The 15,751-nt window shown below is 43.3% G+C and overlaps 1 protein-coding gene across 4 annotated transcripts in view; it reads right to left on the bottom strand.

Moving 5' to 3' along the window:
• cdc42bpb (CDC42 binding protein kinase beta (DMPK-like)) overlaps positions 1 to 15,751 on the bottom strand; it is a 236,186-nt gene that overhangs the window by 52,554 nt on the left and 167,881 nt on the right. For all 4 annotated transcript variants that reach the window (XM_070879336.1, XM_070879333.1, XM_070879334.1 and 1 more), the window contains exons 12-15: positions 12,099 to 12,232; positions 10,951 to 11,193; positions 6,372 to 6,482; positions 5,831 to 6,075 (exon numbers count right to left, since the gene is read on the bottom strand). In XM_070879336.1, coding sequence (XP_070735437.1) covers positions 5,831 to 6,075; positions 6,372 to 6,482; positions 10,951 to 11,193; positions 12,099 to 12,232 — 733 coding nt within the window. The remainder of the gene's footprint in view (positions 1 to 5,830; positions 6,076 to 6,371; positions 6,483 to 10,950; positions 11,194 to 12,098; positions 12,233 to 15,751) is intronic.

Genomic DNA, 15,751 nt, shown 5'->3' with positions numbered 1-15,751 from the left:
TTCGAAGACCAGGACCTCAAATCTGGCACCAAGCTTATGGTCTACAGGGCTGTAGTGATACTCGCCCTCCTATATGGCTTAGAGACGTTGACCATATTCAGTAGACACCTCAAATCACTGGAGAAATTGCAAGATCCTGCAAATCCCCTGGGAGGATAGATGCACCAATGTCAGTGTTCTCAATCAAGCCAACATCCCCAGCATCGAAGCACTGACGACACTCAACCATTGGGCGGGCCATATCGTCAGCATGCCTGACACAAGACTCCCAAAGCAAGCGCTCAACTCGGAACTCCTTCACGCCAAGCGATCACCAGGTGGGCAGAGGAAACGTTTCAAGGACACCATCAAAGCCTCCTTGATAAAGTGCAACATTCCCACCGACACCTGGGAATCCCTGGCCAAAGACCACCCTAAGTGGAGGAAGAGCATCCGGAAGGGCGCTGAGCACCTCGAGTCACATCGCTGAGAGCATGCAGAAAACAAGCGCAGGCAGCGGAAGGAGCATGCAGCAAACCAGACTCCCCACCCACCCTTTCCTTCAACGAGTGTCCCACCTGTGACAGAGACTGTAATTCCCGTATTGGGCTGTACAGTCACCTGAGAACTCACTGAGTGGAAGCAAGTCTTCCTCGATTTCGAGGGACTGCCTATGATGATGATGATTCAACATACACAAAAATTGTAGCATAAACTAAGCATAATTTTACAACAAGTCCAACGGTTCAAAATACATAATGATCTAGTAACTGTAATGTGATTTTTTAAATCTGAAAAGCATTACACTTAATACTTGCACAGAAAGCAAGTCACTGAATTGCTCCCAAACAACCAAGTACATAGATATATTAATAATGAAATAAATCTGAAAATCTGCAATAAATTTAACCCGAAACATTTACAAACCCAACATCCTGTTATACTAAATGTATGTTTGTTCAATGGATTTTTGAATATTGTCCAAACCATGGGCCCAAGTTTCGGCCTCAGTTGCTCCTAATTTTTTGGAGCAACTGGTGTATAACGGAGTATCTTAGAAATTCAAATTCTCGGCATTTAGTTTGCTCCAGTTCGAGTCAGTTAGAATAGTTTTACTTTGGAACAGAATTTTATTTTCAAAAGGTGGTGTGTCCGGCCACTTACGCCTGTTTTCAAAGTTTCGGCAGGGAAAACTTACTCCAAACTAACTTAGAATGGAGTAAGTGAAGATTTTTGTACGCTCGAAAAAACCTTGTCTACACTTTAGAAAATCAGGCATAGGTTACAAATCAGGCGTAGGGAATGGGGGGGGGGGGGGTTAAAGGGAAGTTAACAAACATTAAACACTTCAGTTTTACAAATAAAGAGCCATCATCAATAATAAATGCTAAAAAGATCAATAAATCAACCAATAAATCAATCAAAAAAAATTAAGAAGAAATAATTTTTTAAATCAATAAATAAAACATTTTCTACTTACCGACTGCAGCACCGGGAGCCCTCCAACAGCGTGCTGGAATGCCCCCCCCCACCCCCAGTGTGTCTCTGTCAGTGTCTCTATCTCTCTGACTGTGTGTCTCTCTCACCCTCTGTCTGTTAGTGTCTGTGTTTCTGACAGCAAGGGGAAAGGGGGAGAGAGGAGAAGGGGAAAGGGGGAGAGAGGAGAAGGGGAAAGGGGGAGAGAGGAGAAGGGGAAAGGGGGAGAGAGGAGAAGGGGAAAGGGGGAGAGAGGAGAAGGGGAAAGGGGGAGAGAGGAGAAGGGGAAAGGGGGAGAGAGGAGAAGGGGAAAGGGGGAGAGAGGAGAAGGGGAAAGGGGGAGAGAGGAGAAGGGGAAAGGGGGAGAGAGGAGAAGGGGAAAGGGGGAGAGAGGAGAAGGGGAAAGGGGGAGAGAGGAGAAGGGGAAAGGGGGAGAGAGGAGAAGGGGAAAGGGGGAGAGAGGAGAAGGGGAAAGGGGGAGAGAGGAGAAGGGGAAAGGGGGAGAGAGGAGAAGGGGAAAGGGGGAGAGAGGAGAAGGGGAAAGGGGGAGAGAGGAGAAGGGGAAAGGGGGAGAGAGGAGAAGGGGAAAGGGGGAGAGAGGAGAAGGGGAAAGGGGGAGAGAGGAGAAGGGGAAAGGGGGAGAGAGGAGAAGGGGAAAGGGGGAGAGAGGAGAAGGGGAAAGGGGGAGAGAGGAGAAGGGGAAAGGGGGAGAGAGGAGAAGGGGAAAGGGGGAGAGAGGAGAAGGGGAAAGGGGGAGAGAGGAGAAGGGGAAAGGGGGAGAGAGGAGAAGGGGAAAGGGGGAGAGAGGAGAAGGGGAAAGGGGGAGAGAGGAGAAGGGGAAAGGGGGAGAGAGGAGAAGGGGAAAGGGGGAGAGAGGAGAAGGGGAAAGGGGGAGAGAGGAGAAGGGGAAAGGGGGAGAGAGGAGAAGGGGAAAGGGGGAGAGAGGAGAAGGGGAAAGGGGGAGAGAGGAGAAGGGGAAAGGGGGAGAGAGGAGAAGGGGAAAGGGGGAGAGAGGAGAAGGGGAAAGGGGGAGAGAGGAGAAGGGGAAAGGGGGAGAGAGGAGAAGGGGAAAGGGGGAGAGAGGAGAAGGGGAAAGGGGGAGAGAGGAGAAGGGGAAAGGGGGAGAGAGGAGAAGGGGAAAGGGGGAGAGAGGAGAAGGGGAAAGGGGGAGAGAGGAGAAGGGGAAAGGGGGAGAGAGGAGAAGGGGAAAGGGGGAGAGAGGAGAAGGGGAAAGGGGGAGAGAGGAGAAGGGGAAAGGGGGAGAGAGGAGAAGGGGAAAGGGGGAGAGAGGAGAAGGGGAAAGGGGGAGAGAGGAGAAGGGGAAAGGGGGAGAGAGGAGAAGGGGAAAGGGGGAGAGAGGAGAAGGGGAAAGGGGGAGAGAGGAGAAGGGGAAAGGGGGAGAGAGGAGAAGGGGAAAGGGGGGAAAGGGAAGAGAAGGGGAAAGGGGGGAGAAGAGAAGGGGACGGGGGGGGGGGAAGAAGAGAAAGGAAAGAGAAGGGGGGAGGGAGAGGAGACAGGGAACGAGAAGTGGGGGGAGAAAGGAGAAGAGGGGGGGAAAGGAGAAGGGGGGGAAAGGAGAAGGGGGGAGAACGGAGAAGGGGGGGAACGGAGAAGGGGGGGAACGGAGAAGGGGGGGAACGGAGAAGGGGGGGAACGGAGAAGGGGGGGAACGGAGAAGGGGGGAGGAAAGGAGAAGGGGGGAGGAAAGGAGAAGGGGGGAGGAAAGGAGAAGGGGGGAGGAAAGGAGAAGGGGGGAGGAAAGGAGAAGGGGGGAGGAAAGGAGAAGGGGGGAGGAAAGGAGAAGGGGGGAGGAAAGGAGAAGGGGGGAGGAAAGGAGAAGGGGGGAGGAAAGGAGAAGGGGGGAGGAAAGGAGAAGGGGGGAGGAAAGGAGAAGGGGGGGAAAGGAGAAGGGGGGAAAGGAGAAGGGGGGGGAAAGGAGAAGGGGGGGAAAGGAGAAAGGAGAAGGGGGGAAGGAAGAAAGGAGAAGGGGGGAAGGAGAAGGGGGCAGGAAAGGAGAAGGGGGGGGGAAAGGAGAAGGGGGGGGGAAAGGAGAAGGGGGGGAAGGAGAAGGGGGGAAAGGAGAGAGAGGGGGGGGGGGGGAAGGAGAAGGGGGAGGGAGGCTGAACGGGCCGGGCCCGTCCCCAGCACCAGATTTTACAGGTAGGTGGCATTAGGTCGGGTCCGGGGCCCGGGTCGGGGGGAGCGTGGGTCGGGTCCGCCGGCGGGGGCGGGGGGGGGGGGGGGTTGGTTCAGGTAGGGAGGGAGCGCTGGTCGGACAGGTCGGTTCCGTCCGGGGGGGGGGGTCGAGTCGGGTCGGGGGGTGGTGGTGGGAAGGAGAGGTCAGGTCGGGTGGGGGGAGGGGGGAAGCGCGGGTCGGGTCCGGGGGTGGGGGGGGGGGGGGGGGGGGGGGGAGAAAAGAGAGAGAGAGAGAGAGAGAGAGAGAGAGAGAGAGAGAGAGAGAGAGGGAGTCGGGTCGGGTCGGGTCAGGAGAAGCAGGATCTGGGCGTGGGAGGCAGACTTATGCACGCAGCCCCAGTGAGGCCATTCGGCCAGGGCTAGGGGCTGCGTGCTTCGGGCCCCTCCCACACAGTTTTGGGCGCCTGGAGCTACTGCACATGCGCGCCCACTGTAGCACACATGTGCAGAGGTCCCGGCACTGTTTTCAGCGCAGGGACCTAGCTCCGCCCCCTACACAACGTGCTGCGCCGCGCCCGGCTCCAGAGGGCCTCCAGGGAGCCGGAGAATCTAAGTTTTTTTTAGGCGCACTTTGTGGCGCGAAAAACAGGCGTCCAGGTTGGGGCTGCGCCGTTTTAGGCGCGGCCCGAAACTTGGGCCCTAAGGGCTGGAATTTGGTCAAAAACCACCACCACCCGATCACCAGCGAAAAAAACCGCTATGATTATTTAATTAAGATCAGCAGAAAATTAACAAATGTAAAAAAAATCCGCTCGGCGGGAAAGATCGGTGTTCCACATGGATTCTCGGCGGAAAACGCGATTCTGGTCAAATTCAGTCATATTTTAGTAAAATTTAGTCTGAGGATGCTAGTTGGGCCTAGGAGGGGGGAAAACACAAAAATATTTTTCAAAGAAACAGAAAATAAAAAAAAATAGGATCACATTCACAGGACCCTTTTCCACTGAATCGCTGCAAAAGAATTAAAACAAAAATTTTAACTTACCTTTTTTGTTGTTGCAGGGTTTCATACCTATCGCTGATTGAAGGGCTGCTCCGGCTGGTTTCTCTTGGGCATTTTTTTTCTCCTCGACTACGGGTCACCGCTGCCACCAAACTTGGGCGGAAGCAGTTTTTCCGGTGTTGCATGCCAGCGGTCCGCTCCCCAGCATTATTTCGAAACCGCCGGCGGAACACTTTGATCAAACTCGCACTGGGTGGTATTCCACCAAAAAATACGACTATCACCAAAAACGTGGTGGAAATGCTGACCAAATTCCATCCCTCAGTGCTTTACTGGAAATTAGATTCACTTGGGTTTGAACATTAGTTGTTGTTACCAATGATCAAAAGTAGAAAATTCAGATAACAGCAAAAAATAAAAACTTTTCTTGAATGCATTGTCTAAATCTTCACAATTACAATTTAAAATTTTAATCTGACATTTTTGACTGGATTCTTTGAAGGGCTCAGTAAATATTTCATGTTTTTGCAACAAAATATTGGACAACCAGCAGAAGTTTCAAGGTTTCCAATTTTTCTCTATATACATTGCAGGCCCAAATTTCACACAAGTACATAATTCTATTTAGGCTGACCACCTTTAGAATTAGAGTGCACCACAAACATTAATATATAAGCAAACATAAATAATCAAGAGCAATTCATGTGTGTCAAGCAAATGCAAGAGACTGTGCTGATTAAAAGCACAGTTGTATAAATGTAACTGGATAGAAAAAACCATCATGAGAAGTCAAATAAAGTCACAATTATCCATAAAACATTTTACTCTTCACTATTTATTAAAATAAGGGTATGCCTTCAGATTAGTTATTTTCTCCTCATTCCCCGGTCCCACCGCTTGCGTTGAGGTCAATTGAAGGATGAACTGCTCACAGAATGATTCTCTTTTCCTTGCCATAAGGAAGCGCCTGACCTGTGCTCTTGCCCATACTGACATAAGAGATTGGGAGTATAGCAGTATGGGTTCAAATCCATGTCCCATTTCATGGTACAGAATTTTAATGTTCTACCAAGACCAACCTGATCAAGGCAGTTTCTAATTGTGTTTTTCTCCTACTCTCCCAAAATTAATTCTCACACTTCCAACATTTTTGCAATGCTCCTGCAAGTGGTGTACATGTATTTTAAAGCAACTAATAAGGCAAATAGTTCTTAGCAATCAACTATGGCTATTTACCTGTCTCTTTTGGCTTTCTCCAATTTATCCTTTAGCATCATGACATCTTTTTGCAGAGCTAAATGTTGGGCATCTGAATCATGAATCTCCTTTTTAAGGTTCTTAATTTCTGTACCATGAGCAGCTTCACACCTCACCAGTTCCTCCGCATAGAAAACCAGTTTCTTCTCCAGCTCTGCTTTTACCTTGGAGAGTTCTTGCTGGTGCTGCAAACTGGATCCAGCAGTCCGACCTCCTTGCTTCAGCTAAACATGTAGGAAGAAAATAGTTGAGACTACTTTTAACATACAAAAATCCTCTCTTGGAACCCTATCTTTTACACACCTCCTCTGGGCAAAAAGGCTGGGATCTTATGCTCAACAGTGCCCCAGTATTTTTATTTTATTTGGATATGGAAGCTGAATAAGTGAAGACAAATTGTTAAAACTTCTTGAATTCATTTTGGGGTGGGGGTTGTTTTATAATTATCCTCTACTTCATATCAATATAAAAACGTAATTTACTTAATTAAAACTTTGACATTGTTTCAATATATTCTGACCTTTAATGCCTCCACTTCACTTTCCAGCTGTTTGGAATAAGCCTCACTGTGTTCTCGAAGCTTCCGTTCCTTTGATGCTTCAGCGATTGAGTCTTCCAATTGAGCTTCCAGCTAGGGGAAAATAAATTACTCATTGCAAACCTGCACATAACATTGTATTTCACTTTTTCCATCACAAAACTGATACACAATCCTTTTTGTATACATTATAATTAATCACAACAATGTTTTAACAACAAAATCAACATTTTTAATATTGTTGAATTAAACTAAGTGTTAAGAAATGTTAAATAGCACTGTGTATTTTTCAAATTCTATTTTGCAGCATTAGAAAATTATGAAATGATTTTGATATTCAAAAAAATTGTAACATCTGAAGAGTTGGGAATAGGTTCGAGTGCTCAAAGGACTAAAAATGTTGGCTGCAATAAAGTGGAGAGCATTGTGCTGCACTTTCCAATAAGATTTACCACTGCAGTTCTATCCCTAGGCAACATTATTCACATTTTAAATGCATAACATACTTTTGCTGTTTACCAAATAACAAGATTGCATCAATGCCTTAATCAATTAAATTAAATGTGGCCCAGTACAATCACGAAGAAATAGCAAGTTAAATTTAAGTGAAGGAAAATTCACTTTCAATGAGTGGCTTGACTCAGTTTGTGAAAGCATTAAAACAAGAGTAATATTTTAGCAAACTTGGATCATGCCAAAGCACAGCGATTCAGTAAGTAAAAAGCCATGTGCTTCTAGGGAATATGATGTGGTTAATCTAAATTTCAAACAGTCAGGATCAACAGTTCTCAATCAGGCAGCAGTAGGCATTACAATTGGCTGGATTAAAGGAGGAGAAGAATGAAATTGGCCAGGGTACACTGTTCTGCTGGAAGTGGACAAGGACAGAATCATGCTCAACCATTGTACATTCCTGTCTGGAGTAAAAATAAAATGGGGAAGGTAGCTCAACCATGGCTAACAAAGGAAATTAGGGATAGTGTTAAAACCAAGGAAGAGACAAATAAATTGGCCAGAAAAAGCAGCAAACCTGAGGACTGGGAGAAATTTAGAATTCAGCAGAGGAGGACAAAGGGTCTAATTAGGAGGGAGAAAATAAAGTATGAGAGGAAGCTTGCAGGGAACATAAAAACTGACTGCAAAAGCTTCTATAGATATGTGAAGAGATAAAGATTAGAGAAGACTAATTAATGAAGTACGTCCTTTGCAGTCAGAATCAAGTGAATTTATAATGGGGAACAAAGAAATGGCAGACGAATTGAACAAATACTTTGGATCTGTCTTCACTAAGGAAGACACAAATAACCTTCCGGAACTAATAGGGGTTCGAGGGTCTAGCGAAAAGGAAGAACTGAAGGAAATCCTTATTAGTCAGGAAATTGTGTTAGGGAAATTTTTGGGATTGAAGGCCGATAAATCCCCAGGGCCTGATAGGCTGCATCCCAGAGTACTTAAAGAAGTGGCCCTAGAAATAGTGGATGCATTGGTGATCATTTTCCAACAGTCTATTGACTCCGGATCAGTTCCTATGGACTGGAGGGTAGCTAATGTAACACCACTCTTTAAAAAAAGAGGGAGAGAGAAAACCGGAAATTATAGACTGACATCAGTGGTGGGGAAAATGTTGGAATCAATTATTAAAGATGAAATAGCAGCGCATTTGGAAAGCAGTGACGGGATCGGTCCAAGTCAGCATGGATTTATGAAAGGGAAATCATCCTCGACAAATCTTCCAGAATCTTTTGAGGATGTAACTAGTAGAATGGACAAGGGAGAACCAGTGGATATGGTGTATTTGGACTTTCAAAAGGTTTTGACAAGGTCCCACACAAGAGATTGGCGTGCAAAATTAAAGCACATAGTATTGGGGGTAATGTACTGATGTGGATAGAAAACTGGTTGGCAGCAGAGAGTCTGGATAAATGGGTCCTTTTCAGAATGGCAGGCAGTGACCAGTGGGATGCCACAGGGCTCAGTGCTGGGACCCCAGCTATTTACAATATACATCAATGATTTGGATGAAGGAATTGAGTGTAATATCTCCAAGTTTGCAGATGACACTAAGCTGGGTGGCGGTGTGAGCTGTGAGGAGGATGCTAAGAGGCTGCAGGGTGACTTGGATAGATTAGGTAAGTGGGCAGATGCAGTATAATGTGGATAAATGTAAGGTTATCCACTTTGGTGGCAAAAACAGGAAGACAGATTATTATCTGAATGGTGACAGATTAGGAAAAGGGGAGGTGCAACGAGACCTGGGGGTCATGGTACATCAGTCATTGAAGTTTGGCATGCAGGTACAGCAGGCAGTGAAGGTGACAAATGGCATATTGGCCTTCATAGCTAGAGGATTTGAGTATAGGAGCAGGGAGGTCCTCCTGCAGTTGCACAGGGCTTTGGTGAGGCCACACCTGGAATATTGTGTTCAGTTTTGGTCTCCTAATCTGAGGAAGGACATTCTTGTTATTGAGGGAGTACAGTGAAGGTTCACCAGATTGATTCCTGGGATGGCAGGACTGACATGAGGAGAGACTGGATCAACTGGGCTTGTATCCACTAGAGTTTAGAAGAATGAGAAAGAATCTCATAAAAACATATAAAATTCTGACGGGATTGGACAGGTTAGAGGCAGGAAGAATGTTCCCGTTGCTGGGGAGCTTCAGAACCAGGGGTCTAAGAATTCAGTCTAAGAATAAGGGGTAAGCCATTTAGGACAGAGATGAGGATAAATTTCTTCACTCAGAGTGGTTAACCTGTGAAATTCTCTACTGCAGAAAGTTGTTGAGGCCAGTTTATTAGGTATATTCAAAAGGGAGTTAGATATGGCCCTTACGGCCAAAGGGATCAAGGGGTATGGAGAGAAAGCAGGAAAGGGGTACTGAGGTTGAATGATCAGCCATGACCTTATTGAATGGCGGTGCAGGCTCGAGGGGCCGAATGACCTGCTCCTGCACCTAATTTCTATGTTTCTATTCCCCCACCCTCCAGTCAATAACCACTAGAAAAGCTATAAAAATGGCCACTTGAGTGATTAATCAGGACATGTTTGGGGGGGGGGGGGGGGGGTGAGAAAGAGAGAAAGAAGGACAGGTGTATATAGAATCACACCCAATAAGAGAGTCGGAAGTCAATGCATTCAGAAGAAGAGAGGAGAGAATGAGTGTTGGGGGGAGTGGGGAGCGCAGGGATGGGAATGAAGAATATATTTGGAAGTTATATTCATGTCATCAGTTTCCATATAACCATACGGCTTTTACATGTCAAGTATTGTCTTTTCGTATTTACTGTCAAAAGGGAATAATGGGATAGACCTTCACAAGTCTTTTATAAACATTCATACTCAAAAAAAATCCTGCCCAGGGTGCAAGAGGAATCGATATTGTTCAGAAGAATAAGACTATGGTCTAGAAATTCAGGTAATTTGCGACTTTGCGACCGGGAGTGGCGTCGCTGATGACTTCCGCTAAATTTGGCAGGAGTTTAGCGGCAGCGGTAACCTGTAGCACCCCGTTCCACTAGTAATGATGACGTCATCACTTTGCATAGCGCCCCGAACCCTAAATTGGGTATTGCCCCCTGAAGCTGCGCTGGGCAATGACAGTGACAGCTTTAGGGGATGAGTGATGGGCAGCTGGCCGCTCGAGGGGCAGAACTTAAAGGAAGGTGTGTTTTGGTGAAAAGAAACCTTGAATCAGTACTGTTGGGCTGCAGAGTTTCAAATTTTGAAGTTATTTTACTACTGCCACTTAAGTGCTTTTTGTAAAAATTGCTTACTATTGCCTTCAATTGTGACACTGCTGATTTGTCAAGGACCACATAAGTGAAGGTTTTTGAAATCTCTTCTGTTGCAGTACTCTGGCCTGGCACTTGGAGATAGAGGGGCGAAAAAAGATCTGAAGCTCAGCAGAGTAACAGATACAATGTGGCAATTATGAAGCTATAGTCAGATGGAAAGGAACCGTTTGTAAGGAATTGCAGTAAGAAATAGACAGCATAACTGAGAAATTGAGGTGATCTCTGTGTGTCAGCCGCTTTTCTTTCCACTTCTACTCAGCCAACCATCTCCAATACCCTTTTGCTGTGTTCAGTTCTTTGATTTGGCACTGAAACAAAGTCGACTGCTTCCAGGATGAAGAAAGTTGCACTAAATGCTTTACACACTTGACACAAACCAATGGTAAGAGTTCAAATTGTCAAACAGTTGGGGACAAGTTACTTTTGAAGCCATGACAAGTTGAAAAACAAATCAATTTACAATGATAATTATCAGCATGCTCATCATTCTATCCCCTTCATTATTTTTGCAACTGCTATGCTCCTTCTGCTTCTTTGTATCTTGTGTTGCTCTTTCCTAACCCACTGACGGGTTTGTCTATGTCAACAGGCAAGTTTCCTTATAGGACTTATTTCTTCAGAGTAAAGATCAATAAATAGTTTATAAGAAGTGGCAAGTTAATTTATAAGATTACTCGTGCTATGCAGCGACCAATATTTTTCTGAACATCTATGTTCTAAGGACTAACGTAAAATATAAACATATTCTTTTAGTTTGTTGGCAACTTACCTCCTTTCTGGCCCTCTCCGCTTTCCGGATTTCCTGACGCATTGTGTCAATCTTCTGCATAGCTACTTCCAACTCTTCCTCCTTGTCACGGAGATGCCGGGACAACTTCTGTTTTTGTGAGCGTAGCTCTGCCATTCGTTCATTGAGTTCGGAGAACTCCTGCATTGCAATCTTCCTCTGCTGATGTGCATCCTTCAATTCCTTAGTTTGGGATTTTTGTCTTTCAAGGGTTTCAACAAGTTGCTATCAAAATTATAGGTTAGATAGACATTACATTAATACAAAAGATAAATTTGCAGAATTTAAGAATTTACTAGAACTTAAGTTGCCATTATACAACAGATACCAGTTTCAAACTGGCACCTGTCAGTTAGCTGAGTTACACTGTCAATTGCATTAAGCTCAATGACAAAGCAGCACTGTCCATGCTCTAGTCCCAGGTTGGTTAATTTCCAATATTAGGAAAGTGTAAGCAAAAGCAATCCCTCTCTCACAGCATTTCAAGTTTAAAAAGTTACTAGGAAGCCCAAAGAATCACTTTGGCCCTTTTCAAACTTGGCTTGACGGAAAGCAAGAGCTGCGCTACATCCAGTGTGAACTCACACTATATAGTCTTGTTTAAAATGCATCAGTGGGCAACAAAGCGAGAACTTATTTGCTCACTGATAGCCTATGCAAAGAGTGGTGGTGCCTTTGGAGTTTTCGCTCCCCCCACCCCGCCGCAATTTGAACATTACATTTTGTGATCCAAAGGTGGATATTTAAAGTATTTACATATGTTTCACTAAAATACCTAGTCAGTCAGTAAGTACATCAGTATTGGCATTATAGTCTGCACTATAAAATGTTGTAGTCTGTCTTTTCATTTCACAGCTGCTGACTGACCTGCTGTGTATTTCAAGCAGTTTATATTTTTATGACATTTCAAGGATTTGCATTGTTTTATTTATACTGTATTAGGATACTATAGGAATATTTTAATACTTCGGGCTATGCCACAGCATTACTGACTTCAGGAGTTAGCGATGCCCATATCCTAAGAATGAATTTTTTAAAAACTTCAGATTTCAATCATACTACTTTTTACTCATAACCTACCAAGGCCTGTCTTTTTTGTAATAGTCAAAATAATAATTTAACTTGGGTACCTTGTGATTTTCTTCTTTTTCTTGTTTAAGTGCTTTAATCTGCTTTTCGAGTGCTTTTACTTTGTTTGTAGTTTCCTCAAAATCTTGACGGAGAGATACTGCATTTTCAAGTTGATGTTCTAACCGATCAGATTCTAAAAAGAAATTTAAAAAAAAAACAAGATCAAATTGTCTTCGAATGAAAGTTACTTTTGAAATGGCAGCTAAATCAGTATTCAATGATCTTTTGAATAACTTTGCATGTTTATAGTGTCATCTTTCTCAAAGTGCATTGCAGAAATGTACAACAGCATTTTTATGGACAACAGCAGTTCTGTTAACAATTACATTAGCTTATCTACTTTGCAATCCTATGATGCACACCTCATGAAAATCAATGCTGTTCTTTTACTAGAGTTTACCAGCATTGTATTGAACTTCAAAATACTGATTTAAGTAAAAAAAAACAAATTTAAGTATAGAATCCTATAAGTCTTTAATGAAGTCCATCGCAGTACCATTTTGTTTTTATACAACTACAAGTTAACTAAGGTAGCAGTGATTAGCAAAAGATACTTCACATGGACAATTTACAAATCAGAGTCGAAAGCAGCTCTGAAACATGCTCATAAAGTGGTCAACTTTTGAGTGGAAAGAGCTTTCACTTAATCTAGCTGTTATTGATCTGCCAGATCATCACAAAGATATAAATTCCTCAACCTTTGCAGAAGCATATGGTGAGATGTTAAGGTTAAAGCCTTATTAAACAGATAACTCTCCAGATTTACACAAACCTTAGTCCCATCAGCAAAGCATGCCAAAACTCTAAAGATGTGTGTGCAATGAAAACTATGCTTGATATCAGAAGGAGTAGTGGCAAAAAGTATTTCCATACTGGAATCTTTAGAAAGGTGAAATTTTTAGATGCTTCTAAATAAGAGTTTCAGTGTCCTGGAATGACCTGACCAAAAGACCAAATAACATCGTCGATCTAGGAAAACTCATTGACTTGATGCACGGATATCATAGGCACAAGAGATTTAGACATACAAGATGAATCAAGCTCAAAAGGAATAAAAGGCCCAATTTTCTCAGCCCCTTTAATGTACCAGAGCCTGGAGGTACTCACCTCAGAATTTTTATTGACAAGGGTTGCAATAGCTACTAAATGAACTCCAAAGAATTCATGATTTGAAAATGTATGGTTGCGTGTCAAAAAAGACTTGGTTTATACTTTCTTAATTAAGAAAGGTACTCTGAATATTTCTTGGAGTAAGGGACAGCATAGAAATTGGCAAATGGACCTTTTGAAATTGTTATGGGTTTTACAAAATCTTGCTAGTTAACCATGTTTGGATATAGGGCTGCGTACAGATGATCAAACATGGTGCTGACAGGCACATGGAGCTTTCCAAGAAAGAACTCTGATGATTGACATTGGATGCTAGAAATAGGCTGATAGGCATCCACCATATCAATGGTCAACTGAACATTTCTCCTCAAAGATTTATGTAGATTTTTGTATCTCGTGTTAGTATCCCATACTAGTTGTGATTTTTGTTGCCCTAGAAATATACAGTCCAAGGTTTCTTGTCAGCTAGAGCTTGATCTACCGATTGCTCAAGAGGCTGAGATATGGACTGATCAGTAATCAACTGTCATTTGGAAGCTAAAAATTAGCAAGAGATATTTAACTAGCCAAATAAAGCTTGCTCTTTAACTTGGTAGTGAAATATGTCTTTCAGAAACAGGATGTTTCTGGGAAGATAAAACTATTTACTTCAGCAAGACACATTTTTGGACCACTTTGCATATGTTGGCAGTAAGGTCTGCCTTCAAGAGGACTTAGAATTTCCCTTTTACTGGTCATTAGATGAGAAATGCAGATGGTCACTGGTTAGAGTTTACAGCAGAAAGACGATCTCGTTGCAGATTATTCAAATAAAGTACGAGTCCCTGACTCCTAAATAAAACGTGTCTTGTCCTCGGGGATTGATGGTCTGTCACTCATGGGATTAATGTGATAAATTTTAGGTTTTAAAAAAAAATAAAATTTTCTTCCCAAAGAGCAGTTGTTTGCCTCATGTGAACCTGGAGCTCTAGCGGAAATGAGAGATGTGAATGCCTATTAACCAGGTGCATCCTGAGTACTGGAGCTCAACCCCATTTCCAGAACATTAGCAAAATTCTAAAGCAATTTCAAAGTTAGCAGTCATCTTCCAGTTATAATATTTGTACCTTAAACGGGCTTGAGCGGTCCTGAATAAAGCTTGAATCTAACTCATTGCATGGTGGATAAAATTTGTCCAATTCATCGGATATTTGAAAACTATTTCCATTTGAAGATTAACTTCTTGAATTCCAATTGAAGCTCGTTTCCTGTACTTGGATAATCACTAATGAATACACCACTAAGGAAACAAAAAGGCTTCCTTTGTGCCTTGGACTCAATTGACAAAAAAATCCAGGGGGGGCAAATTAGAAGAATTTTTCTGACGCAGTGAGTTATGATGATCTGGAATGCACTACCTGAAAAGGTGGTGGAAGCAGATTCAATAGTAACTTTTGCAAGCGAATTGAATATATAGTATATTTGGAAAATTAGAATTTTGCAGGGTTATAGGGAACGAGCAGGGACTAATTGGATAGCTCTTTCAAAGAGCTGGCACAGACATGATGAGCTGAATGAGCTTCTGTGCTGTATCATTCTAAGTTCGTCTTCCCTGGCTGCGGCTAATGTAAACTAACTCAGACTTTTCCAAATTAAATGTATAGTCGGCGATAGAGGAGATGCCACTTGGAAGCCTGGAAACTCAGGTCCAGAATTGAAACTCATGGATTGGCTGATGAGCATAGAAATCAAAATGGATTCTATCCAGGGATATTAAAAAAATAAATCAATCAGGATGAACAGTCAAAGTCCATCGTACAGGACAACACCAAGGTTGAAAAAAAGTCAGAAAAAACTGGCTAAATCAGAAAGTAGTGATTATTGGTGCCAATTCTGCATTTTGAAAGCTGGAAAATGATAGGACAGTTTAGAGATCATCGGAAGGAATAACTTAAGAGTAGAAGACTATGTGCTGAGTTTTGATTTCAATACACTGGGGGCAAATAGTACAGGAAGGAGAAAGATCATGTAGGATGACAACTTTGCAGCTTAGAAGAAATAAGAGGAATGTTCAAAATAGCATTGATCATAATATAAATTCAGAATGACTGGAAATGTTATAAAAGGGAGAGAAGTTGGAGGCAAAAAAGGGATCAGCTATCAAATGGCAAGTGTTTTCTTGTATTTTCCAGCAGTGAGAAAGGTGATAAAACAATCTCCCCAGATATTCAAGTCTTAGAATTGGGCTAATGAGAATTAAGAGTTTCTGAGCGCTTCGGACCAAAAAGAAAACTGAGCTTCTTAAAGGCAGCTTTAGCAAAGGAAGAGGACATGGGTGTCCCATTTGAGATTGTGCAGTCAGTGGGGCTAAGAATGCAAATAGCTGAATCAGGACCAAGAATTAACTCATTTAAGGTTAGAAATGGTAGTTTTTGGTTCAAATAGCAAGACATGACAAAACTGTCATTGAAGAAGTAATAGAAATAAAATTTTCATTGGCTCATTGAAGGGCATTGAGATGATCAAAATGTAGTTATTCAACCATTGCACTATGATAGGATTA

This window comes from Pristiophorus japonicus, chromosome 4, assembly GCF_044704955.1.
Source record: "Pristiophorus japonicus isolate sPriJap1 chromosome 4, sPriJap1.hap1, whole genome shotgun sequence".
NCBI classification, from domain to species: domain Eukaryota; kingdom Metazoa; phylum Chordata; class Chondrichthyes; family Pristiophoridae; genus Pristiophorus; species Pristiophorus japonicus.
This window is presented reverse-complemented; position numbering and strand designations above follow the sequence as displayed.